Genomic DNA, 24,594 nt, shown 5'->3' with positions numbered 1-24,594 from the left:
AGAGTCAATGCGCTCTACCAACTGAGGCAGACAGGTGCTCCTCATTGCTTTTTTCTTTTTTCTTTTTTCTTTTTTTCTTTTGAGAGAGAGTGCAAGCAGGGGAGGGGCAGAGGGAGAGGGAGACACAGAATCCAAAGCAGACTCCAGGCTCTGAGCTGTCAACACAGAGCCTGATGTGGGCTCAAACTCGAAGACTGTGAGATCATGACCTGAGCTGAAGTTGGATGCTTAACAGACTGAGCCACCCAGGCGCCCCAACTTTTTTTTTTTTTTAAGAGGAAGAATGCAAGTGGAGGATAGGGGTAGAGAGGGAGGGAGAGAGAGAATCCTAAGCAGGCCTCACACTGTCAGCGAAGAGCCCGACATGGGGCTCGATCCCACGAACTGTGAAATCATGACCTGAGCCAAAATCAAGAGTTGGGCACTCAATCAACTGAGCCACCCTCATTACATGTTTTAATCTGTCTTTTCCTTCTACATTCACTGTGGTTATTTCAGACCTTCTTTTGTCAGTATTTCTATTTTAAATTACTGGCAGAATTCTGTTCTCTGTTCATGATTATTTATTTATTGGTTCTTTAGTGATGTTTTGTTCTTTTTTTTTTTTTTTTTTTAGTAAGCCTGCATCCCCTTTGATGTCACTTTGTTTTATAATTTCATCTTTTAAAAAAAATTTTTTTTTTTAACATTTATTCCTTTTTTGAAAGACAGAGAGAGACAGTGTGAGCAGGGGATGGGCAAAGAGAGAGGGAGACACAGAATCCAAAGCAGGCTCCAGGCTCTGAGCTGTCAGCACAGAGCCCAATGCGGGGCTCGAACTCACAAACTGAGATCATGACCTGAGCCGAAGTCGGAGGCTTAACCGACTGAGCCACCCAGGCGCCCCTAATTTCACCTTTGAGCTCTGGTTTTATTGCATTAATGTTCTAATTAACTTATTCTGCAGTGTGAAGCAGTTGTGAGGAATTGCTTTCTCTGGAGTTAATGTTTTACTTTGGGTCGACATCTTCGTCTTTTGCATGGTTCGCCTGCTATTCTCATCGTGTTCATGCTAGTGCTCTTGGGTTCTGTCGGCTCTAAAATGAGACTTTCTTCCCACTACATTGAGGCTACTTGCCCCTCCACCACAACGACAGCAGGGTTGAGGGCCGGGTATTCATGTCCTGTTTTCTGTGGCCTGTAGCGAGTGGAGAGGAGCTGCGGTGGGGGAGCTGGATCTGCCCCAGATTCTGGGTTTTGGTAGCAGCCCCCATGGCGTGGGCGGCCACGTATCTAGGAGGTGCGTTCAGGTCTGTTGGAAGGGGAGGAATACTCACTGGGAATTGGATCACTTCCCCAGTTCAGTATGTGGCCTTGGGGCCCTGATTTCCCTCCAGGAGAGTCACTCATTGTTCTTGTTCCAGTGTCACCTGTTTGTTTCCCAGCAACTTTTCCCACTACTCCTTAATTGAAGAGAAAAAAGATTTGGCAGTTGTTTGCCTGCAGATTTGGGAGAGGTCAGTGAGAATTCTGGCTCCTCTGTCCTTGCTGTGGCTGTGAGGGCTGGGCCAGGCCTAGAAGAGAAGCCATGGATGGTGCCTCCTGCATTTCTTTTTTTTTTAATTTTTTTTTAACGTTTATTTATTTTTGAGACAGAGAGAGACAGAGCATGAACGGGGGAGGGGCAGAGAGAGAGGGAGACACAGAATCCAAAGCAGGCTCCAGGCTCTGAGCCATCAGCCCAGAGCCGGACGTGGGGCTCGAACTCATGGACTGCAAGATCGTGACCTGAGCTGAAGTCAGACGCTTAACCAACTGAGCCACCCAGGCGCCCCCCTCCTGCATTTCTTAACTTGCCTCTGGTTTTGAAGTTACTAATCAGATTATGCCCATCTCTGTGTTTGGTTGCTGTTGGTGTCTTCTTTTTTCTCTCTCTCTTTTTTTTTTTTTCTGATTTTACTCAAAAAAAATTTCTTTTTTAAATTTTATTTATTTAAAAAAACATTTTTTTTCAAAGTTTATTTATTTACTTTTTAACGTTTATTTATTTTTGAGACAGGGAGAGACAGAGCATGAACGGGGGAGCGTCAGAGAGAGAAGGAGACACAGAATCTGAAACAGGCTCCAGGCTCCGAGCTGTCAGCACAGAGCCTGACACAGGGCTCGAACTCATGGACCGCGAGATCATGACCTGAGCCGAAGTTGGCCGCTTAACCAACGGAGCCACCCAGGCACCCCTCTTTTTTAAATTTTAGAGAGAAAAAGCATGCAAAGGGGTAGAGAGAGAATCTCAAGCAGACTCCACACTCAGCATGGTGCCCGACAATGGGGCTCCATCCCGTGACCCTGGGATAGTGACTTGAGCCTAAATCAAGAATATGCTTAACTGACTGAGCTACCCAGGTGCCTCTTGGTACTCAAATATCAATCAATGATCAGGGGAAGGAAAATTGTGATGCCAGTTTCATTTCTCCATCTTAACTCAGAAGTCTTTATTTTCATATAATGTTTCAACATACTTTATATTAATACTCAAAACTCTGCATGTTTATTTTCCTCTTTCTGAACTAAGGAAACAGATCTAGTGAGCTCAGTGCGTTGCTTGGAGTTGCTGCAAACTGGCCTTCTCATACCAGGTCCAGTGGTCCTTCTGTTGCCAAAGCTAGAAGTACACTTCTTTGGTACTTGGACCCACTAAGACTGAACGCTGGGGCGGGAGGGAGGATTTGATTCCTCAAGACCTCCCCCTCCTCTTCCCCTCCCCCTGGCTTTGTCTTTTGTCTGCAAGTTTTGCACGTCTCCTGATGGAGGCTCAGGAATGTTGCCCCCTTGGGTCACCTGGACCCATCTGCAATAGTTAACCATTAGTGGGGAGTGTCTCCTGGGGAGACATTCCTACTGGGCTGACAGGTCACAGCCTTAGAATGGGGTGGGGGTAGAGACTGGAGAAAGACCAATCTATTTGAAGGTGTTCTACAGAAGTGAACTGTTGACCAGGAAAGAACCCTCGAGGGGCAGGGAATGGCCTTGTAGCTAGTTGGGGCCTTGTAGCTAGTCACAGGCCTGGAGCCCTGAATGTGTACTGAGGTCATAGGTACCTTAGTGTCCTTGCTGTCTGTTCCCAAGAGGAACATAAGAGAACTAGACACCTCTTTTGACATCCTTTGGATTTTAGGTGGGGGAGAAAACAATTGAGGGGAAAGCTTAAGGTGATTCATTAAGGCCAGGGGTTCTGGGGAGCCATCATTTCTATCACTATAGTTTCCCCTTCCCTCCACCCACACCTCCTCTTCCACCGCTTCAACCCCCATGGTCACTGTCTTTCTGTCTTTCTTTTGTATAGACAATCAACCTTTTCTCAATTTTAAGTAAAGTGCTTTTTGTAAAGACCTAGTTGAGGCTGCCCTTCCTCTGATTGCTACCCTTCGACCTGCAGGTAAGACCTCAGCTTAAGAGTTCTAGCTTTATAATTTGTTGTGCTCCCACATAGCCCATGCCTTGAGGGGCACAGAATAGGCACAAGTAGGTGGGTTTACAGACAACATTGCTCACCCATTTCCTGTGGCTTACCAGTGGCCTTGGAAACAGTTGTTCCTTACCCATGTTTGTCTCTGGAGCATTCAGTCTTCGTGTTTCATTCCTCAACCCAGAAGGCTCCAAGAGTGAGTGAGAATGGTGGTCTCTTTGGACAGCTGGTAGTCGGGGAAGGGAATGGATGTTTGGAGGCCTGGCACTCCCAGGCCCGTTGGGTCCCAATGTCCAACCTCTGCACCAAGTGTCATAATCAGTCACTGCTTTGACACTCTAGCTAGAAGTAAATGTTTTTGCTCCTAGTAAATGGGCATAGATAACCAGCAGCCTGTTAAGTACGATAGTTAAACTATGTCCACAGGACAGAAGTGCCATTTTTAGGATGAGATACTTCTGGATCCAGTGAAGGGATGGCAGGCAAGTGGAATCCTAATTCAGGAGCCTCCAAGATGGTGAGGAAACCTAAAGTTTCACAGAAGGTCTGAGAGCAAGCATGTGTTGCTGACTTTCTTTTAGGATTTTTATTTCCCCCTAGGAGGATTGGCTGTGGCGCCTTGGAGGCAGACCTAAAGGCACTAAAATAATTTACTTCTTTGAACCCAAGCCAGGTGAACAAAGGAGTGGAGAGACTCCAACTTGTCTTTAGTGGGAGGGCCTGGTCCTCTGAGCCAAGAGCACATTCGAGCCTTTGTCTCTTTCCAGCTTGTTTTCATGCCCTGCCCTGTTCACTCTTCTTACTACTCCTGGAAGGTGTCCTTGAGGGCAGCTGGCTTGGCTCCCTGGGACTGGGGGGAGTCCACCCAGGGGCCCGCCCATTTCCACAGCCTTAATAGACCCGGGCTTCCTCCCACAGCTGGGCCCATGTGGTGAGGACCCCTGCCTAGCTTCACCCTACAGCTGCATCAAGAGCTGTATGTGTTCTCTTCCTCTCTCCTTTTTTTCCTCCAGACAATCTTCTATAAACTCTTTTTCTCCCCTAAGAATAACTAGTAGCTAACGAAAAAAGTCTCCATTGGAGCAGAAAGCTCCCCTTTTGTGTCTGCCAAAAGGCCAGGGTCACTTGAATTTGAAGTGTCTTTAGCAATGCCAAGATCCCTGGACCAGGACTTCTGAACTGCCCTCCTAGTTGTTTTTAGATTCTCGGGGGAGTGGGTCATGTCTTGAGTGTTGGGTCAGGCAGGAGGTTCTGCCTGTGCATTTCAGGAGGCTCTCCTGGCCACACCGAGGGGCCAAGGGGCCGCGGAGTTAACGGAGAACAGATACTCTTTGTAAATGCTTACTTTGACATGAATGCCCAGACAGGCAAAGCTTTTCAAGTTATGTGGGCTGTCTCACACTTGAAGTGATTTTGTTTGTTTGTCCTGGATGTTTTGGAGTTGCTGCAGATAAATTTGAGAAATATAGCTGAAGTGGGGACCGTTGTTTTGTTGAAGTGATCGTACAGAAAGAAGGCACCCTGTAACACAGGCTAGCCTCTAACGTGTACCTGTGGGGTCCCTTGCACAGGTCTTCAGCGCATGTTATGCCTGGACTTGGGGTGCTTGTTGGGCTGATAGAAATTGGGAAGAGCTAGGGTGTCTGGCTGGCTCAGTCAGTAGCGCATGCGACTCTTGATCTCTGGGTTGTAAGGTCGAGCTCCACGTTGGATGCAGAGATTACTTAATTTACTTAAATAAGTAAACAAATAAAATTGGGAAGAGCTGCCTAGAGACCTGCAGGATTTTGCGGACCTCCTTGGGGACCCAGGGTGCGTATTTTATGTCTCCATACAGCGGTGAAGTGGTTCAGAGTACGCTGACTTTCCCATCATTCAGACTGGCTTCAGTTCATGAAAAATTTAATCTACTTGTTGCCTATGGATCATGTTTCCTAATCTCTGAAACCAGGTTTCCTCATCTATTAGGTGAAGATAAGTATCCCAGCTTCTCTTCAAGGAATCCATAACTGTCACGGGCTTAGCGGCGTTGGTGCTGGTGCCACCAGCTGCTGACTTCATCATCTCTTTGCCCCCCTTTGCCAAATCCACGCGGCCCTCCTCTCCGTCGCTCTGATGCCTCAGATTATAGTGTGGCCAGGTAGAGGACGGTTTTCTTTGTACAGTGGATTTTAGCCATTTCAGCCTAAGATCCCACCTGCTGACTGTAACTTAACTTCTGGTTCTCAGTGTAGATTTGAGAGTTGTTAGTCTCAAAGTAACACTTTACTCACTCCTATTTTGGCTGATGGCTAATCCATCTCTTTGTGTGACTCAAAGTACATTCCTTTGAAGAGGGATATTTTTCTGTCTCCAGATGCTGTGCATGCCCCATGTGTGGCAGCTAAAGCCTGGAATGTCCCCTGGTATATTTGTTGGGGAGACCTGTGGGATATGTGTGCTACAGGCCTGGAATAAAGGTAGCCATAGGGATATTCCCAGTAGTTCCATTAGCAGCTCAGTATCTGGGCTGGGAGGGAGTCAAAGTGGATTAATTATAATCAAATCACAACATTTGATTGAGTGCTTTTTGTATGTAGGTCAGGTACTTGGTGACTTGCTGTAGCTCATGTCATTAAATTTTCAGTGAGGTGCGTACCCATTTTATAGATGAGAAAACAGGTAGAGCCTAAGTAACTTGCCCAAGGTCACTAATCTGGCCAGCAGAAATTCAAGCCAGGTCTTTCTGACACAAAAGGCCAGGGTAAGCTGCATCACTCCTCTTTTTAAGTTTTATTTAAGTAATCTCTACACTCAATGTGGGCTCGAGCTCACAACCCCAAGATCAAGAGTCATACACACCACTGACTGGGCCAGCCAGGCACCCCTGCATCACTACTGCGAGTGACTCTAGAATGTTTAAATATCTTGCCCAAGATCGCACGCTTTGTAAACAAGTGGCAGAACCAGGATGCAAACCAAACAAGCCTACTCTTAACCACTCTGCTCTAGCTCCTCTGTCACAAGCAAAGACCCTGTGGTGGAGTGATCCAGTGAGAAGAGTGCCAGGGCCCCGGGAGCCTGGGAGGTATGGAAACACCTGTAGTGATGGGGTTCCCGGGTCTGGATTAAATAGGAGGCTCATTTTCCCTACCTGGTATTTGTTTATTTCACTAATTAAATTATGAGGAAGTGATTAATGAAAGAAAATCATCAGCCCTGCTACTTTAGGCGTATGTTTCCCTGTTCCTTCTCACTTCCTACTTTTGTTACATAATTGTTCTGCTTGTTTGCTTTACATGAAACTCATGGTTTCGTTTTTATAGCTGCATACTATTCAATGAAATGGATATAATTTGCTTGATCATAATTTTCTGCCTACAGCCTTTGTAGTTTTGGATTGCTTCTATTAGTATAAATTCCAAAGGTAGACTTAATAATTCAAAGGATTGAAATGCTTTTATTATCATATAACTTTTCAAGTCTCATGATTTATATAGCCACCAGCCATATCTTACTCTGTTGTTTAACCTCACTAACATTCAGGTGTGCCTTTTGTAAATCTGTTTTGCTATTTTAATAAGCAGCAATATAACACTGTCCATCTTTTAAACTTGTATTCTTTTTTTATTGAACTGTAGTTGACATACAATGTATTGGTTTTGGGTATGGAACATATTGACTCAATATGTATATGTGTTACACATTGTTCACCAAGGTAAGTGTAGTCACCATCTGTTACTATACCAATTTATTACAGAATTATTGACTATGTTCCTCAAGCTGTACTTTTCATCCCTGTGTCTTATTTATTTTATAGCTGGAAGTTTGTACCTCTTCATCCCTTTCACCTGTTTTGCCCATCCCTCTACCCCCTTAAATTTCTATTCTTAACAAATGAGAGAATCTCAGTATTTTTTCGTGTTCTCTAATTTAGGCAGTATAGGTAAACCTTTGTCCTGTTTGATGGTGTATTTATTCCCCTGGTCTATTTTTTTCCCCCTCTTTTAGTTGTAGGTTTTGTTTGTTTGTTGTTGAGAAAGAGAGAGAACAAGTTAGGGACAGGCAGAGGGGGACAGAGAGGATCCTAAGTGAGCTCAGTGCTGACAGCAGAGAGATCCATGCAAGGCTCGGACTCATGAACCTCGAGATCATGACCTGAGCCAAAGTTGCACTCTTAGCTAACTGAGCCACCCAGGCGCCCTGTTATTTATTTATTTATAATTTAATTTTTTTTTTTTAAATTTTTTTTTCCAACGTTTATTTATTTTTGGGACAGAGAGAGACAGAGCATGAACGGGGGAGGGGCAGAGAGAGAGGGAGACACAGAATCAGAAACAGGCTCCAGGCTCTGAGCCATCAGCCCAGAGCCCGACGCGGGGCTCGAACTCACGGACCGCGAGATCGTGACCTGGCTGAAGTCGGACGCTTAACCAACTGCGCCACCCAGGCGCCCCTATAATTTAATTTTTTATTTTGGAGAAATTTCCAATGTACAAAAGTAGAATAGTATAGGGGCTCCTGACTGGCTCAGTGGGTAGAGCATGCAACTCTTGATCTCAGGGTTGTGAGTTCAAGCCCCACATTGGGCATAGAGCCTACTTAAAAAAAAAAAAAAACTAGAATAGTATAATAAATTCCCATTCACCTAATTGAGCAGTTTCATGAGTTATTAACTCATGCCTGATGCCTGATTGTGTCTCATCTATGCTCCCAATGCAAATTACTCCCTCCTTTGTTATTTTGAAGCAAGTTCCAGGTAAGATATCCTTTAATCCACAATTATTTCTGAATCTCTAAAAGATAAAAACTTTTTAAGCATAATCAAGTAGTTTTTTACTGTGTATTTTTAAGTTTAGTCAAACCTGTTGAATTTGTCCTTTTATTATTTTTTTATTCCATGCTTTGAAGAGAAGTGTTTTTCTCAAAAGCTTGGTAGAGGCATTAGGGAAGGGTAAAGAGTTAGAGGGGGAGGGAAGGCTGTCTGGAGTAAGGCTGCCATGTCTGGTAGGGAAGCCAGAGGAGAGGGTCGGTTTCTGGAGCCTCTCACTCACCTGCTTTTCCTTCTTACAGGCTTATTTGCCACCATGAAGCTGCTACACCCATCCTTCCCTGACTGCTTCCTGCTGATCCTGCTCAGCTTATGGAGTGCTGCTGTTCCTGAAGCTCATGCTATGTCCACGGGGACACCAGCCATCAGCGCAGCCTCTTTCCTACAGGACCTCCTGCATCGATATGGGGAGGGGAACAGCCTTACCCTGCAGGAGCTGAAGGCCCTGCTCAACCACCTGGATGTGGGAGTGGGCCGGGACAATGTCACCCAGCCTTTGCAGGGACAGAGGAACCTCTCGACGGTAAGGCTCCCAGTGTTGCTGAACACTGTCTGCCCTCCTAGGGTCACAGTCTGGTTAGGCATGGGGAGCCCAAGCAGCTTGGAGCAGGTGAGCCTTGATGGCAGAGCAGAGGGGCCAACTCTTCTTCCTCCTGTTGTCTGGGTCAGTGAGTCTGAGTCCCCAGCAGCACCTCCTGCCCTCCCAAATGGCTGTTTTGAAGCCCTTACCGGAGGGAGCTGTCAGTGGGGGTTCTCGGCCTTCCACAAATTTCCTTGCAGCTGCACTGGGATCACCTGGAACTGCTGGCAAGCCGGAGCTCCCTGACAGCTAGCATTTCTCATAGGGCTTACAGTTTACAAGGCCCTTTGCCTGCAATCCCAGGTGAACCTCACGCTACCTCAGGTGCAGGTGGAAAGTCTTCATTGTTTAGAAAGCAATACTGAGGGTCTCACGGTGACTCCTGGAGAGCTCAGGACTGGGACCCAGGTTCTTTGTTCTTTCTTCCATGTCATCTTTGCTAATCCTAGTCTGAGGCTATTTGTGGCAGCCAAATGTAAGTCAGCCAGCAGTGTCTTTATATATCTGCTTTGTTCCCTGTGCTGAGGACTGTGAGAAAGAGAAAAATGAGTCATGTTGAAGAGTTTGCTGTCACGATGGGGAGCTTAACCAACTGAGAACAGAGTCATCTGATAATAACATGAAGTGTTAAATTCTGTGGGCTGGATAGTCTTCATAGAGTTGAGAAATGAGACAGGGAGGGGAGTGTATGCTAGAGGAATCGAGGGAGGTTCGTGGGTTAGGCATCCGGGGGCTTCAGCCTGAAGGAGAACAGTTTGGAGAGGCCACATAGCCAGGGGGCCAGGCAGCCTGGATGCAGAACCACAGGCACGCGGTAATGTCTGAGCTGGGGAGAAGGCTGCCCTGACAGGCTCTTGCAGACTGACCCCAGAGGGCCCCTTGGCACGGCAGCAGTAGCTTGGGGTCACCAGAGTCCAGCCCTCAGCTTTGTAGGCCCAGAAGCTCTCACTTGTCACCACACCCAGAGGGCTGTTAAGACGGCTCCATGTAAAACCGCCTCAGATAAAGACTGATGTGTAAGTATATAAAGTATAATTAGAAGTTAAACTGCAGTGTTTCACAGGAACGGTATGTGAGAGTACTAACCTAACACCTCCCAAGGGGACTGAGCGTTCATGTCCTCTGGCCAGCCCATACTTGCTCCAACGTACACTGCATCTTTAGATTTTCCTTCCTTCCTCCGCTAATCTCTGTCAACACATTCTTCAGACTGGGGACACCATGTATAGGGTCTTGGGGACTGATGTTCTTCCTTAGATGCCAGTGCTCAATAACAGCTCTGGACAAGTATCTGGAATCTGCATTTTAATATAACAGCTCCTCAGGCTATTGTGATGTGCAGCCAGATTTGGTATCTGAATGAAGCTGTTTCTTCAGGTATGCAAATAGATCATGTTTTCCACAAACCACACCCTGGTCACAAAGATTGGAATTCAGTTGTTCCCAGACCTTCTGGGCAGCCCTGTATGAATGGGTGTGTGTTAAGTGTGTGACTTTCACTGCATGGCTGATCTCTGAGATTACCTATCAGTTTTTCAAGTTTAGGGACTACCTTGCTCTTGTTCCTAGAGATTAGTCTGCAGATTCCCCAAGATTAGGAAGGGTTCCATCTTCATTTTCTCCTCGTGGAAGGCTGTCGGTTGCTACAAGGGGTGAGGTGTGACTTTGGGTTCTGAGAGGCTTCCTGCCTCTCCCACTTTGTCTCAGTGTTTTAGTTCTGGAGACCTCTTTGCTGCCCACAACTTCAGCAACCAGTCACGGATTGGAAGGAGAGAGTTCCAGGAGTTCTGCCCTACCATCCTCCAGCAGCTGGATTCCCGAGCCTGCTCCTCTGAGAACCAGGAGAATGAGGAGGATGAGCAGACAGAAGAGGGGAAGCCAAGCGCAATTGAAGGTGAGCTGAGACAGGAAGGCAGGGGCCTGGGGCTGTGCTCATGTCACGTGGATCCCTGGGCTGATAGATGGTGCCACTCACGGAAGGTCTCACAAGTGACCAGCTCATCACCACTAGGGGAGTGAATCAGAGTAATGATTACACTGATACCTTCTGCATTCCCAAGACTGCTCCAGCATGTTGTCAGACCGGCTGCTCAATGTTCAGTGTTGGGCTTTTGGACCAGCCTGGTGGGGTTTTTTTGGCTATTTTTTCATTCTTGTTTTTATTAAACTACAAAGGACTAATGGCCTTGGGTTTTTTTTGTTTGTTTGTTTTTGTTTTGTTTTGTTTTCAGTTTAGCTGCCCCCAGCCCACTTTATCCTTTCCCCCACCCTGCCCAGTACCTCTGCTCCAGCCACAGTCTGTGAGTATCTGTGACTCCTTCGGGCCTGGGTTGCCCTTCTGAAATCCTGTCGCACTGATGTGCGCTGCCCACCCCTTGGTACCTAGCATTTGCTGCCTTTGTTGTTTCCTGCTATCACCATTTCACTCCTATGGTTTTTTGGACTTTACTGTTTTCACTTGCTTCTCCATCTAAAAGGTAAGCTTCTTTGGATAGCGACTTTGCTGGGTTGTTTTCAGACTTCTCCACAGCACCCAGCAAGAGATGGACTCAACCGTTAATGTACTGACGGGTTGGTGCTCTCTGTCTGCCCAGATGGTAGCTGAATTGAGAATGGGCCACCCCAGGCAGCAAGAGCACCCCCACCCTCAGTAATGGAGGCCCTCGTCTGTTCTTGTTCCTCCACAGTGTGGGGCTTTGGCTTCCTCAGTGTTTCACTGATTAACCTGGCCTCTCTGCTGGGAGTCCTCGTCCTGCCGTGCACGGAGAAAGCATTTTTCAGCCGTGTGCTCACTTACTTCATCGCCCTGTCCATTGGAACGCTGCTCTCTAACGCGCTCTTCCAGCTCATCCCAGAGGTGCAGTAGAACAGAAACTTGCGCGTCCTCTTTCCCTGGGGGTCCTGCAGCTGAGCCCCTACCTAATGGCCCTGCCCCCACCATGTGTTCTGAGGCTCCTGACAACTGCCACCTGGAACATTCACTTCTCCCTCATATCAGGGAACACAAATGACTCTGACTCTGGATCTCAAGGGACTTCTCTCCCTCCTGGGGCACCCAGGTTGGCCTGTGGCCTCTTCAGGTGATGTCAGATGCAAGGCTCTTCGCATGTGCCCTCGCTGTTGGAGATCTCTCAGCCTCCCTTTCCCAGTCCCTGCCTCTCCACTGCCCCGTTTGCAGGGCTCAGGAGGAACACTGCAGCTGGTGGTCACTGTCCAAGTCCTGGTACTCTGTACATGCTTTAAGTAGAGGCCCTGACAGTGTTCAGGTGTGGCCACCAAGGGATCACCCATCTGGAATGAGGTGGAAGGAAAAGAGGTTACCAACTGGTCAATAGAATTGGCCTAAAAAGTGAGGGATCCTTCCGCCCCACCCCAAGTGGGGTGGCCACCCCATAATTCGTAGCATAGAGAGCCAAATAGAACAAAAACTATTTAACCAAAACAAATTAGAATTCCAAGATAAATGAAAGGGGCACTCAGGCCTTCATACCTTGCATCTTGACTTTTTCCTGGGATAGGACTGACTTCCTGGTGCCCTTACTTGACTGTTTGAAATATTTGTTAATTTTGCTTTTTAATTGTGACCACTGAGGAGCTAAAAAAAAAAAAAAAAAAAGACCCAAGTTGATAGTCTGCCCACTCTGTCAGCTCAGGCAGGGCTGTGCACATTGCAGTAGGGGTGATTGTGTGGGGACCCCCTTGGGGATTGGTGGCAGCTGCCTTTCATAAAGAGCCCATGTCAGTGGCTGCCCAGCCTTTGCCAATCAAAAGACTCTCACCAGAATAGATGCCAGACGTAAAGCCCAGGCCTTGCCTGTTCCTTCTAAGTGAGAGAAGAAATCTGGTTTAAGAGTAACTATCTCCATGTTATCTCAAAACTCCACATGAATCTAACAAGTGCTTCCAGGGGAGACCTCATCTTGGGCTTTTATTTTTTTTTTTTTTTCAGCTCCAGAAACTGAATTTATTAATTTTTTAAAGATTCAAAATGAAATGCCTTGTTGCTTATTAAATGGAAAACAATAATTGTACATGCTCCGCCCCTGGGGCTCCCAGGGGAGTGCCTCATCCTGGCTCAGTTTTGTCCTACCTGGAGTGTGTGACACTGGGAAATGATAGAGGAGATCTTTTTTGTGACAAGGTGATCTTGGAACTCTGTCCTCCATGCTGGAGTTCTCTCGGAGCAAATGGAAACAAACTTGAGACAAACAAACCTGAGAAGTTACGAAACTAAGTTACACGGGCATTGGGTTTTACTGGTTCTCCATCCATCTGCCCTGCACGTCTGACTTGGTCTGGTTTTGCAAGATAAAACAAAGTCCAGGTGGAAGTGCGTGTGCCTATATGGTATAAGCCAGATGTGAAAAGCAAACATGGCAGCCAGCACAATGAGCTCTCTTTGTCTCCTTGATCTTGTTTCCTATTGAAGAGAGCCCTCTGAGTCCAAAGTCTGCCATGGGCAGCCTGTGGATAGGCCTGAGCACACCTCAGCTGCGTGAGGAGGCAGTGCCCCGCCCTGCAGCCACACCAGCTGGCAGGTGCACCTCCAGGTGTCACTTGGGCCACCAAAGGCAGCAGCTGGGGTGGGAGCCACGGGTTCCAAGGCCACCTTGAATTCCTCTTCATTTCTTCTGAACTGATTGAAGGAAATTTCATCAGACTTGAATCACTAACAAATTTTCTATTTCTCTCTCCCTCCCTACTTGTCTCTCTGATTTTTCCTTTTTTGTTTCCTTGTTAATATCCACCAAAACCTTCCTCGTTGCCTCCCCGTCCTTTCCACCCCATGTTTCCCCTAAATGGTGGTCGCTGTGAAATGGGGCATTTGCCCTTCTCCCTGTCCTGGGTGGGGCTGGCTCTCCCCCAACGGCAGTGTGGGGATACGGTCTCCTCTGTGTGACCGTCATCTCCCTCTGCTCCCTCATGGGGGCCAGCGTGGTGCCCTTCATGAAGAAGACTTTTTACAAGAGGCTGCTGCTCTACTTCATAGCTCTGGCGATTGGAACCCTCTACTCCAACGCCCTCTTCCAGCTCATCCCCGAGGTATGGCAAGCCAGGGCTTTCTCACACAGGAGCATGCCAATCTCTGGGGGGGACCGCGGGGCATAGTGGGAGCACCCTCCACTTCTACACAAGGCATAGGAAGGAGGTCCCTTCCTTGTGGAAAGTGAAGTTGAGATCGACTCATGAGTTAAGAGGCAGCATAGCATAGGTTTGGGAGCTGGGTAGGAATCCCAGCTCTACCTTTCTACAAGTTCTGTGACCTTGGGCAAGTCATTGAACTTCTCTGTGCTTCTGTTTCCTCATATGCAAAATGGGGGAAATGATAGGACTGATCCCACATTGACATTGTGAGGGCTACACGAGTTAGTATTTGTAAAGTGCCTGGTGCCTGGTTCATGCTCTCTGACTGCTGGGTGAAAAGATGTAGTGCAGTTAGATCACTTGATGGCTCCCGATTTGAGGCTGCAGGCACACACACAGAAAAACCGACAGAATCCCTAGATCTCAAAAAAACGATCCGTTCTCAGCAGTAGGTTGTTTTGGGACAAAGGTAACCTAAATAAAATGGCCTGGTTTCACATGCATTGATGGCACCTTTGCCAAGGTTAGTGGGAAAATCTCCACAGAACAGGAGGAGCTTAGTCTTCGTAATGTTTGGCAGGCAGCCTTGGAGAAGCTTCATCTGATTTGGTGTAATCTCTGCAGTAGACCTGCTAATGAGTATATGCAGGAGGTGTCTCCTTGTAGGTGGTCTGACAGGCCTGGGCCGAGCCAGAGTTGAAGCACAGAGACGATGCCACATTCTGATAGTACCTTATGTTTTCCATGATGTGGGTTTGTGTTTTCCTAGTTGACTTCTTAGACCAGCTGATGTCTAGAGAAGTAGGGTTTTACCCATTTAATAGAGAACAAGAAAACATATCCTAGAGGCCAGGTATTAGAACTGTTAAAGCCATGCTTTTGTACTCTGCCATTCTTCATGGCTTCCTGCAGAGAACTGTCAATGGACAGTTTTCACTCCACTCTTCCTTAAGATGATTTGCCTCTCCTGGCAATTGGGCCTGTGTGTGTTGTTTCTTGACATACTAGAACTTGACCTTTATGTCTCTTAGAAAACTACACAAGCGAGTAGAGATGGATTTTGTCCCTTTAAAACAGAAAGGAGAAACATCTTTTAAGCAGCCCAGCGTTCCTGGTACTTATGGTCACTTTTATCTTTGACCTATTCATGAGAAGGCTGGTTTATTTGAGAGGCTTGCTTCCTGTCAGAAAATGGAGGGAGCAAGTCACTGGACAGTTACCCAAGGCCCCATCACAAGTCAGGAATATCACTGAGAATGGGATTCTCCTGATTCCTACTCCAGTGGTTTTCCCAATGGATTCTTCTTTGCCCCCCTTGATAAGTGAAGTTTCCAGAAATAACCCAAAACAAAAACCCCAAAATTGACATGTGCAGTGACACAGTCTGCTTTTTTGGCTTTGTGGTCACTGGAAGGTCTGCGGTCAGGAAGATGCCACAATTCTTACTATTTAACTGGGGAATGGATTTCCCATTTTAGAAAGTATAATTACACCATCTCTCTTTGTGTTTACAGGCAGATCAGCTGGGAACATTAGATAAGGAATGGAAATAAACATAAGTGTCTCCTTAAGTATGGAATTTGCAGGCAGGTTCTGCCCTTGTAGCAAAGGAAAAATGAAGACAGAGTCCTAATTAAAAGTAGAAAACCATATCCAAGGCTGTTCTTGGGAGTATAATTCTAAAGGGGACTGATCTTTTGCATCAGAAAATGAGCTAGAGAGAACCTAACAGGCCCTGGTGGTATGGCATGAAGGAAAGTCAAGGGCTCGATTTTGCTGGAAGGGCAGGAAGGGGTAAGGCGGCAGAGCTATCACAATGAGTGCGTCTCTTTCCTTTCCTAGAATCAGGGAAGTGGTTAAGAGATGAGAGGGGACCCGTGGAGATTTTTTTATTTTCTTAAACTCATTTTGTTTTCCTGGGTCCACAGGCTTTTGGTTTCAACCCTCTGGAAGATTATTATGTCTCCAAGTCTGCGGTGGTGTTTGGGGGCTTTTATCTTTTCTTTTTCACAGAGAAGATCTTGAAGATGCTTCTTAAACAGAAAAATGAGGTGAGGCCTAATTGTTAGTAAAGGGAAAAGTGCTTGTAGGGAAAGCATCCATCTGAGAAATGTCTGTATGTCTTGGTAGTGGTGTCACCAATGCAGTGAGCTTACCTGCTGTCCCCCCTCTTCCCCCAAGAGTGGATTATAACCGACAGATTTCAGGAATAGATCTCCCATCTCCCCTCACAAGGATATTAGCAAAGGCTGAGGACAGACCAGAAGCCCGATCTGGCCCTGTGTGCCTTTTGCTAGGCAGTGGTGTATCCCCCTCATTTTATTCTAGATTATTTTTTTAATATACCTTTTGTACTTTAGGAGGTGAAGGAGGGGCTTGGTACATAGTCATTACATAGGAAGTAACCACCACAGAGAACAGAGGAATGATTGTTGCGGTATAGTTCCAAAAAGGTATCTTTGGGTGCCTGGCACACAGTGATCAGTTGCCGAATGGAATAACATTATCCAGTGCAACGGAGGAGCTCTAAACCTCACTAGCAATACCACCTCGTTGGACCAAGTGACGGCCATGAGGTCACTGTTTTGATTTCTGTCCTACACTAAGCCCTTACATTCACCTTAGTTCAGCTTTCTATAACAGCTTTGCCTTGGTTTCTGTGTGCATTGCCTGCTTATGTTTTCTCTGATGGTGGGAATGAGGTCTTCCCAGTGCTGGGAGCACCTACCAGTGCTCAAGAAGCTTTGTGGTTTTGGTGAGTGTCATGCTGACCCTTCCCCATGGTTCCTCCAGCATCATCATGGACATAGCCATTATGCCTCTGAGTCGCTTCCTTCCAAGAAGGACCAGGAGGAGGGGGTGACCGAGAAGCTGCAGAACGGGGATCTGGACCATATGATTCCTCAGCACTGCAGCAGTGAGCTGGATGGGAAGGCCCCCATGATGGACGAGAAGGTCATCGTGGGCTCACTCTCTGTCCAGGTCAGTGGGCCATCTGCTGTTGGCCTTTAACCAGTAATGGCCTTGATGATTCGGGCCTACCTTGAAGGTCCATCATTCATCCTTTGACCTGGGGCCGTGGGGATGGGCTTTATTGTAGGACCTACAGGCTTCCCAGAGTGCCTGTTACTGGCTGAAAGGTGTCCGCTACTCTGATATTGGCACTCTGGCCTGGATGATCACCCTGAGTGACGGCCTCCACAATTTCATCGATGGCCTGGCTATTGGTGCCTCCTTCACCGTGTCTGTTTTCCAAGGCATCAGTACCTCGGTAGCCATCCTGTGCGAGGAGTTTCCACATGAGCTAGGTGAGTGTGCCTGCACTGCTGGCATCCCCTGCAGCACCCTTCATGTGTCCCACTGCCCCCGCCCCCAACTTCAGAATGCTTGTTGTAACTGCTTAACACATTCTCTGTGGTAAAATCTAACCACCAATTCTTACCAGTTGAATTCATAATTGAAAATTGATCATTGAAAATGATGAAGATTTTTATTGGGATGTTTGTTTCCCTTCCCAGTCCATATCCTGTGCTATTTCCTCACCTCTATAATGGGGTTAATAACAATACTTACCTCATAGATTTTTCATTTATTTTTGAGAGAGACAGAGCGTGAGTGAAGAAGGGACAGAGAGAGAGACACAGAATTCAAAGCAGGCTCCAGGCTCTGAGCTGTCAGCACAGAGCCTGACGTGGGGCTTGAACTCATGAACCATGAGATCATGACCTGAGCCGAAGAGGGGCGCTTAACTGACTGAGCCACCCAGGCAGCTCTCATCCTATTAGTCTTCTAGAGGCTGAGATGTCTGTTAGAGGTCTGGTGGGTGGAAGAAGTAGATGAACCTGGAGTTAGGGGGTTAGTTTTAGCAGAGCAAGAGTATAAAAGACCTAGACTTTGGAGGCTCAGGGACTCAAGGTCAAGTTCTACCTTTGCCAATTTACTGGCTTGTAACGTTGGGCAAATTACTTAACTTCTCTCAGTCTCCATTTTGTTTCCTAAAAACATCATTCAGTATAGTTGTGAGGAAAAAACTTCTACTTCACCATCAAGCAAAAGAGCAATTGCTAGCAACTGCTAGTTGGTTGGCTATGTTGAAAATCCTGTGCATTTTCAGCCTCTAGGCTGAAAGTATGCGGCTAAGTTTTGCAAATGGAGACCACTCCTAGATGTGAAGAGGTGAAGAAGAGGGGTGCCTTAGACTTGTCCCTGCGCTCTCAGGTCTGAGGCTGTCTTGATTTTCACCCAGATGTTATGTATAGTTCAAGCAGTCTGTCCTCACTGTGCTCTCTGTCCGTGACCTGGTGTAACTCTTCCACACCCGTTCCCTCTTGTTATCCCGCCTTAGGAGACTTTGTCATCCTGCTGAATGCTGGGATGAGTATCCAGCAGGCTCTCTTCTTCAACTTCCTTTCTGCCTGCTGCTGTTACGTGGGTCTGGCCTTTGGCATCCTGGCTGGCAGCCACTTCTCTGCCAACTGGATCTTTGCACTGGCTGGAGGAATGTTTTTGTATATTGCTCTGGCTGATATGGTAAGTCTTCCATAGTTCATGCCATGTAGGCAGAATTGCACTAGGTTATTCTTTGGAGGGGAGGCAGCTAAGAGGACATGAGTTAGTTTGTTCATAATAGCTTATTGAGGAATCATTCATATACCACACAGGTCACCTATTTAAGGCATATAGTTCAATGCTTTTTAAGAGGACATTAGATTTTATTTTATTTTTTTAAGTGAAGCAAGTATTTTATTTAAATCAGTTGTCAAATCACATTTTATCCAAATGAATATAATATAACATTGTCCTTAAAAAAGTAGGCACACATATGGCACAGACATAATACAGTATCTATCAAAATACCATTTGTAAAGAACCTGACTTACCTCATGCTGTGTATAAATGTGGTCCAGCATATAAGAGTAGAATAAAAACTTAAAATAGTCCGTTATTTTCTTGATAAGATGAAAAACATTTCATCACCTTGCCTCAGGATTGAAGCACACTCATTTGGAGGACATTAGCTTTTAAAGGACAAAAAAACTTACCAGCATATGTTATTAAAGAAGATGCTTGAACCCAACTCAACACTTCTTAATGAGTGTTGCCAGTGTCAGCGGTGCCTGAAAGCATGCATTATAACGGTACCTGCTGATGTTTGGTGTAGCCCCGTTAAGTGGCTTTGAGTTGGTTAATGAAATACCTGATTGGTATTTCATTATTCATTATATTTTGCATAACGAGGTTGACTTCTTGTTTGTTGGCATGACCTGTTCTTTGAGGTCATATTTTGCATGAATTATTTTCCATGTCCCTCGAAAATAATACTTTTGTTGCAGTGATAAGAGTGCTGACCACCATGACCCATTCTCACTCCCTGGAAGCATTTTAGATTCTCTCCTCTCTTGTGGGGAGCTCCCCACCCCCCGACTCCCCCACCCCCACGGTTAAGACATTTTTCTGGATTGCTTGAATGAGCAGGTCCGCTCTCTGTCCCCTGCCTTACTGGCCAGCAGCGGGGCCCTTGAGTCCTAGGAGTGTTACAGCCCCAAGCTCTGGTTCCTTCCACAGTTGCTCAATTTCCCAAAGAGGTGGCAGCAGCATTTTGGTAACAAAAAGACCTTCTCAAATGTTTTTAAAGTCAACAGCAAAAAAATTTATTTTTATCAAAGCAGTAATTTTTTAGCCAGCATCTAAACCTTTACAGGGCTACATGCACGTATAATACTGTTTTACCTCAATAGTTGAAAAGTAGTGGTAGCCACCGTGGGCAAACGCTGTGAAGGCTATTGCTGCTAATAGTCATATATCTTAACTACATAGTCTCTATATAATAATTGTATATTATATAATGGTAGATAACATATATTAAGTTATAATCATATGGCAATTGTTGTGTTAATGTTCTAACAAATATTTTTAGGATACATCTCATAACGATGATTCGGTATACTATCTCTCTCTTGCTGAGTCGTCCTGGACGTACCAGGTTGAGAAAAACTGCAGCTCTCTTGTTTTTCTCCTCTTTCTCAGTTCCCTGAGATGAATGAGGTCTGCCAGGAGGATGAAAGAAATGGCAGCATCTTGATCCCTTTTGTCATCCAGAACCTGGGCCTCCTGACTGGTTTCACCATCATGCTGGTCCTCACTATGTATTCAGGGCAGATCCAGATTGGGTAGGGCCCTGCCAGGAGCCTCTGGGATTGGAAGTTGGCCCTTGGCTGCCCAATCCCTGGCCCAAGGACTCGGCAACCACGACGCACCTCAGAAGAGGCAATTGTATTAAAAACTGTGACACAGACTGTATTCCCGCATTCAGATGTCAGCTGTTTTTAAACATGCTCAATCCTAGGAATAAGCTGCCCTGGTAACCAGTCTCTAGATAGTGCCTCTCTGCCTTTCCTCCCCCTTTCTCAGAGTGACCCTGGAACCTGAATGCAGCTTACTTAGCAGACAAGCCTAACTTTTTTCCCTGGTTACCCTGGCCTCTTTCTCTTTGAACCAGCACTGAGAAATTTTTTAATCCTTGCCCTACAATGCAAAAATATAGCCAGTGCTCATGACTTGGTTAGAAATACCAGGAGGTGAATCTGTAGTTTAAGGGCCTGTGAATCTAAATGTGTGTCCTAGACCTCAAGATGACCCATTTTGGAATAAATTCACCTGTTTTTACAGAAAAGGTACAGGAGACAAGAATCCCTCCTATTTTTTCAAGGTCTGTTCAGTTGCCTGTTTTCTCAAAAAGACCTGAAAGTTAGAACACATGTGTAGGGCAAGAGGAGGCAAGGATCATCCCGAAGTTGAGTGGGGGGGGGGGGGGGGGGGGGGGGGGGGGGGGGGGGGGGGGGGGGGGGGGGGGGGGGGGGGACGAGGATAACTGACAGTGTGTGTCCTGTTGTGGCAGTCACTTGTTCCCACTGGGCTGCGATGTTGATTTTGTGGCTGCAGCTGGCGCTTCACGGCTGTATGGGTGAGCTAGGGCTCGCTGCTGGTGAGCTGCTGTGCGGGTTCTGTTGCCTGGACGTCCCCTTCTTTCACAATGACACTGACAGAATGGAAGGTGGAGAATGGAGACCTGCAAGAAATCCATTGGTTTCATTGTCATTTCCACCTCCCCTTCCCCTCTCCCATCTTCTGAGCAACTTTAGCTGCCTCCCTAGAAGCACATTTGGAGCACATTTACAATCTTGTATTAGAGGGGAGACTGCACAAATGTCCCTCCCCCAGTCAACACTTCCGCTGTAAAGTGGCAAGTTTACTTGTGCACTTATGGAGTGCAGCTTATGGGCTTCTTAGACAGAGGTGATCAGCAATGGAATCGGTGTGGGCACAATTTAGGATCTGCTAATTACATAAATAAAAGTATGAGCAATAGAATTCTGAGATGGAAGGTCCAGAACTTGGGTGGGGCACTGCAGATGCTTGCAGAATAGGGGCTTCCTGATGACGCTGAGAGTACGTGTTAGCGGCATGGCCTGGGTTCCCCTTCCTTCCTCACCCCGAACAAGAAAGGGCGGGTCCTGTACCGAACTGAATATTAATTGCTCTAACCCTCTTCAGAAGATGGATTTTTAGACTTGTCCGAGAGACTGTAGGCCAGCCTCAGGCACTGTGGAGCCCTCTCCTCAGAACTCTGGCTTCAAGGGGAGCTCATCTCCAGGTTCACTAGGTGAATTGATTTATTATTATCATATTGATAATGTGAGATTCTTTAGCCACTTTGGGGAGCCAGTCTCTCCAGAAGCCTTTCTTAGTGGTGCCCACAGTTGCAGCCCAGGGGCTGTGTTCACTGACTGATTTGTGTGCATGACTGACGAGTGCTGGTCGTGGCCAACACCTGTGAGTTTTTCTGTTCTTACACAGGAAGACTTTCCACTATACAGTAATTAAAAGCAGCATCTATTTTTTTTTTTTTTTTTCTTCTTGGGAAATGGCCCTCAAACCAGGAATAGTCTTGAAAAAGAGTATGCGTGGGAAAATGGCTGGTGATGCTTTATAAGTTTGTCTCCTTCTCTTGCTGTTGACTTTGATAGATTTGAGAATGGGCTGAAGAAGAAGGAAAACTTGAGTTCTCAAGATTCTAGAGTAAATATCAGGACTGACTCCTGATAGGATTAATGGTCCAATTTTACCAAAGAACCAATTCCTTGAATGTTGGAATCTAATTTTTATATTATCATTATTTTTATTATTGTTGTTACTGTTTTAAAACGGTTCTTTGTCTTCTGTTTTATTTTCCTCAGTGTCTGACATTGCTTTCAGGAGCTAGTAGCAAATAACACTCAAACTTTCAGACTTTACAAGATTTTTCTTTCCCTAATTCACATTGATAGATGAAATGTATAATTTTAGCATTCCCTGTAGATCTGTCATTCCTAACAAATACCGTTATTCTTGGAGTAAAATACTAAGTTAGAGTTAGTGGGTTTCTAGTTTTAGGAGAAGAGCTTGAAAATGTAATCTTTAACAAATTAAAAAATAAAATACGAAGTAGTAGGGTGCTTTCCCTTTTCATGCACATCCATGTTAACTTAAGAACTTTCCTTTTATAGACCGCTGCCTCAAAGGGAAATTCTCTTTAAACTGTAGTTGGCCCAGAGGCCAGTGCTGGCTGGAACTCAGGGGTGGAGGCGCTCGGATAGTACAAGCTAGTACAAGCGAGCAAATGTTGCCATTGGCAGCAGAGTTGCCTCAGGCGTAGAAGTTTGTGGCGATTCCTTTTTGACTTTTAAGTGTTAGATTTGCTGTTTTAAGCATTTGTACATATTAGAAGTCTGAGGAGTAGCAAGTTGTGAGGTCTTGTTTGCCCCCAGCATTGTCCTCTTCAGCGTCTTTCCCCAGATGACCAGCTCCTAACATCAGCAAGGAAAGCACATGTCCCATGCGGGAGCAGTGACCCAGGAGCAGGGTTGTGCTGCTTCTTACTCTTGCCCTGGAGTGCAGGTTGCCTTCTGTCCTTGCCCCCTGAGGTGTTCAGTGTCTTTTGTGTCTAGTGTCAGCTTGGGGCTTTCCCTCGTTTGGTCCTTCACCCTGGGTTTAAAAGAGAATGCATCTCTGTTTGGGTATCCTAAGACTTGTTTTTGGTAAGTCCTCTTCCAAAGAGATGGTAGTATTGTGGAAATCTGCTTAAAAGACTAAAAGCTGTCTGATTTTTGCAAAAGAGAGGTGAGGTTTTTATTCATATTTCCTTTTACAGTTCTGCAGTTCCATCACAGTATTTTTTTAAATAACTCAGGTGTTATGAGATAAATTAGAAAAGAAAATAACTTATGTGGACTGTAAATGTTTTATTTGTAAGATTCTATAAATAAAGCTATATTCTATACTGCTGAATCCCAAGTGTGATTTTTTTAAAGGAATGTGGGTGTAATGGAGGCTGAGGGACACAAGGTGGCGATGGTGTCTCACTGATTTCTAAAGCTTTGTTTTACTGCCCCGCCTTACATTTGGAGGGGAGATTTTAGGAGGAACCTTAGGTATAACCTGCTCACTTTAAAATGATTTAGGCGGGGTACCTGGCTGGCTCAGTCGATAGAGTATGCAACTCTTGATCTGGGGTTGTAGGTCTGAGCCCCATGTTGGATGTAGAGATTACTTAAAATCTTAAAAAATAATTTTTAATTTATCTTCTGTGGAGCCTATGACTTGACTGCTGTTGCATGATAGAAGAACTGTTGTGTTTCCTAAGAAGAACTTTCTGTCAATGCTGTTTCCCCATGTGTAATTGTACGATTTGAAACTCATAGAGTATGCTTGGTTCATTTAGACCACACCTCCTGTATGTCTTAACAGGGAAAAATCCTGTCATGGGACCTAAAAGTTTAAACCTGTTCTCCAGTTTAGTCATAGGGCCAGGGCTGTTGTTTTTCTTCCACAACAAAAATGAGCAGTAAGGTATAAAAATTGATGTGACCTTATTACCACACTAGAAAATCCCAAATGCCTATTGCTCAACCCTTCCATTATTTAAAACTCAAAAATTATGTAGCTCATGCTGGTCTTCTAAGTTGCATTAACCAGCTACTCTATGGGTCTGCCATCTGCCAGAGTTCTTCAAAATGACATTCACTCCACTCTTCAGCTTGTATGCCTCCTGTGGAAAGCTTTCCTGGGTTGGCATTGGTGCCTCCCTGTACATATCCCAGTCAGTGGGCTTGCGCTGTAACCTGTCTTCAGACACCAAGTTCCTACTGGGTGGAGGCTATATCTGGTTTCTTGTTGTGATTTCAGCACCTGCCACATAGGAATGAATGGAAAAAAAAAAAAGAAACGTCTCAAAGGTCTGTGAAAACAATCTTTTTCCACCAGCAGCTATTCCATTGGTGTTTTTCTATCTTTGGTGTTGGTTTTGCTTATGTCTTCTTATTACTCATTTTTTTTTCTTAATGTTTTTTTAATGTTTTAATTTATTTTTGAGAGAGATCACACAAGCAGGAGAGGGGTAGAGAAAGAGGGAGACACAGAATCAGAAGCAGGCTCCAGGCTCTGAGCTATCAGCACAGAGTCCTACGTGGGGCTCGAACTCGTGAACTGCGAGATTAGGACCTGAGCCGAAGTCAGATGCTTAACCGGCTGAGCCACCCAGGTCCCCCCTCCTTTTTTTTTCCTTAACATTTTTAAGCTTTTACTTTTAAAAGTAATATCCATGCCCAATGTGGGGCTCAAACTCATGACCCCAAG

General features: G+C 45.8%; 1 protein-coding gene across 2 annotated transcripts in view; it reads left to right on the top strand.

Annotated features, from left to right (window-relative positions):
• The window catches only part of SLC39A14 (solute carrier family 39 member 14), a 46,197-nt gene extending 22,950 nt beyond the window's left edge, over positions 1–23,247 (top strand). Inside the window, exons 2-9 of one of the 2 annotated variants that reach the window (XM_043561992.1) lie at positions 8,498–8,778; positions 10,543–10,729; positions 13,709–13,878; positions 15,849–15,971; positions 16,714–16,902; positions 17,021–17,228; positions 18,266–18,450; positions 19,948–23,247. In XM_043561992.1, coding sequence (XP_043417927.1) covers positions 8,512–8,778; positions 10,543–10,729; positions 13,709–13,878; positions 15,849–15,971; positions 16,714–16,902; positions 17,021–17,228; positions 18,266–18,450; positions 19,948–20,094 — 1,476 coding nt within the window. In that variant the 5' untranslated portion in view covers positions 8,498–8,511 and the 3' untranslated portion in view covers positions 20,095–23,247. Of the gene's footprint in view, positions 1–8,497; positions 8,779–10,542; positions 10,730–11,522; positions 11,693–13,708; positions 13,879–15,848; positions 15,972–16,713; positions 16,903–17,020; positions 17,229–18,265; positions 18,451–19,947 lie in introns of both variants that reach the window. The other variant, XM_043562003.1, reaches the window with a different exon arrangement.
• Positions 23,248–24,594: the final 1,347 nt, after the last annotated feature.

This window comes from Prionailurus bengalensis, chromosome B1, assembly GCF_016509475.1.
Source record: "Prionailurus bengalensis isolate Pbe53 chromosome B1, Fcat_Pben_1.1_paternal_pri, whole genome shotgun sequence".
In the NCBI taxonomy this organism is placed as follows: Eukaryota; Metazoa; Chordata; class Mammalia; order Carnivora; family Felidae; genus Prionailurus; species Prionailurus bengalensis.
Note: the sequence above shows the minus strand (reverse complement) of the source record. Positions and strands in the feature narration are given on the sequence as shown.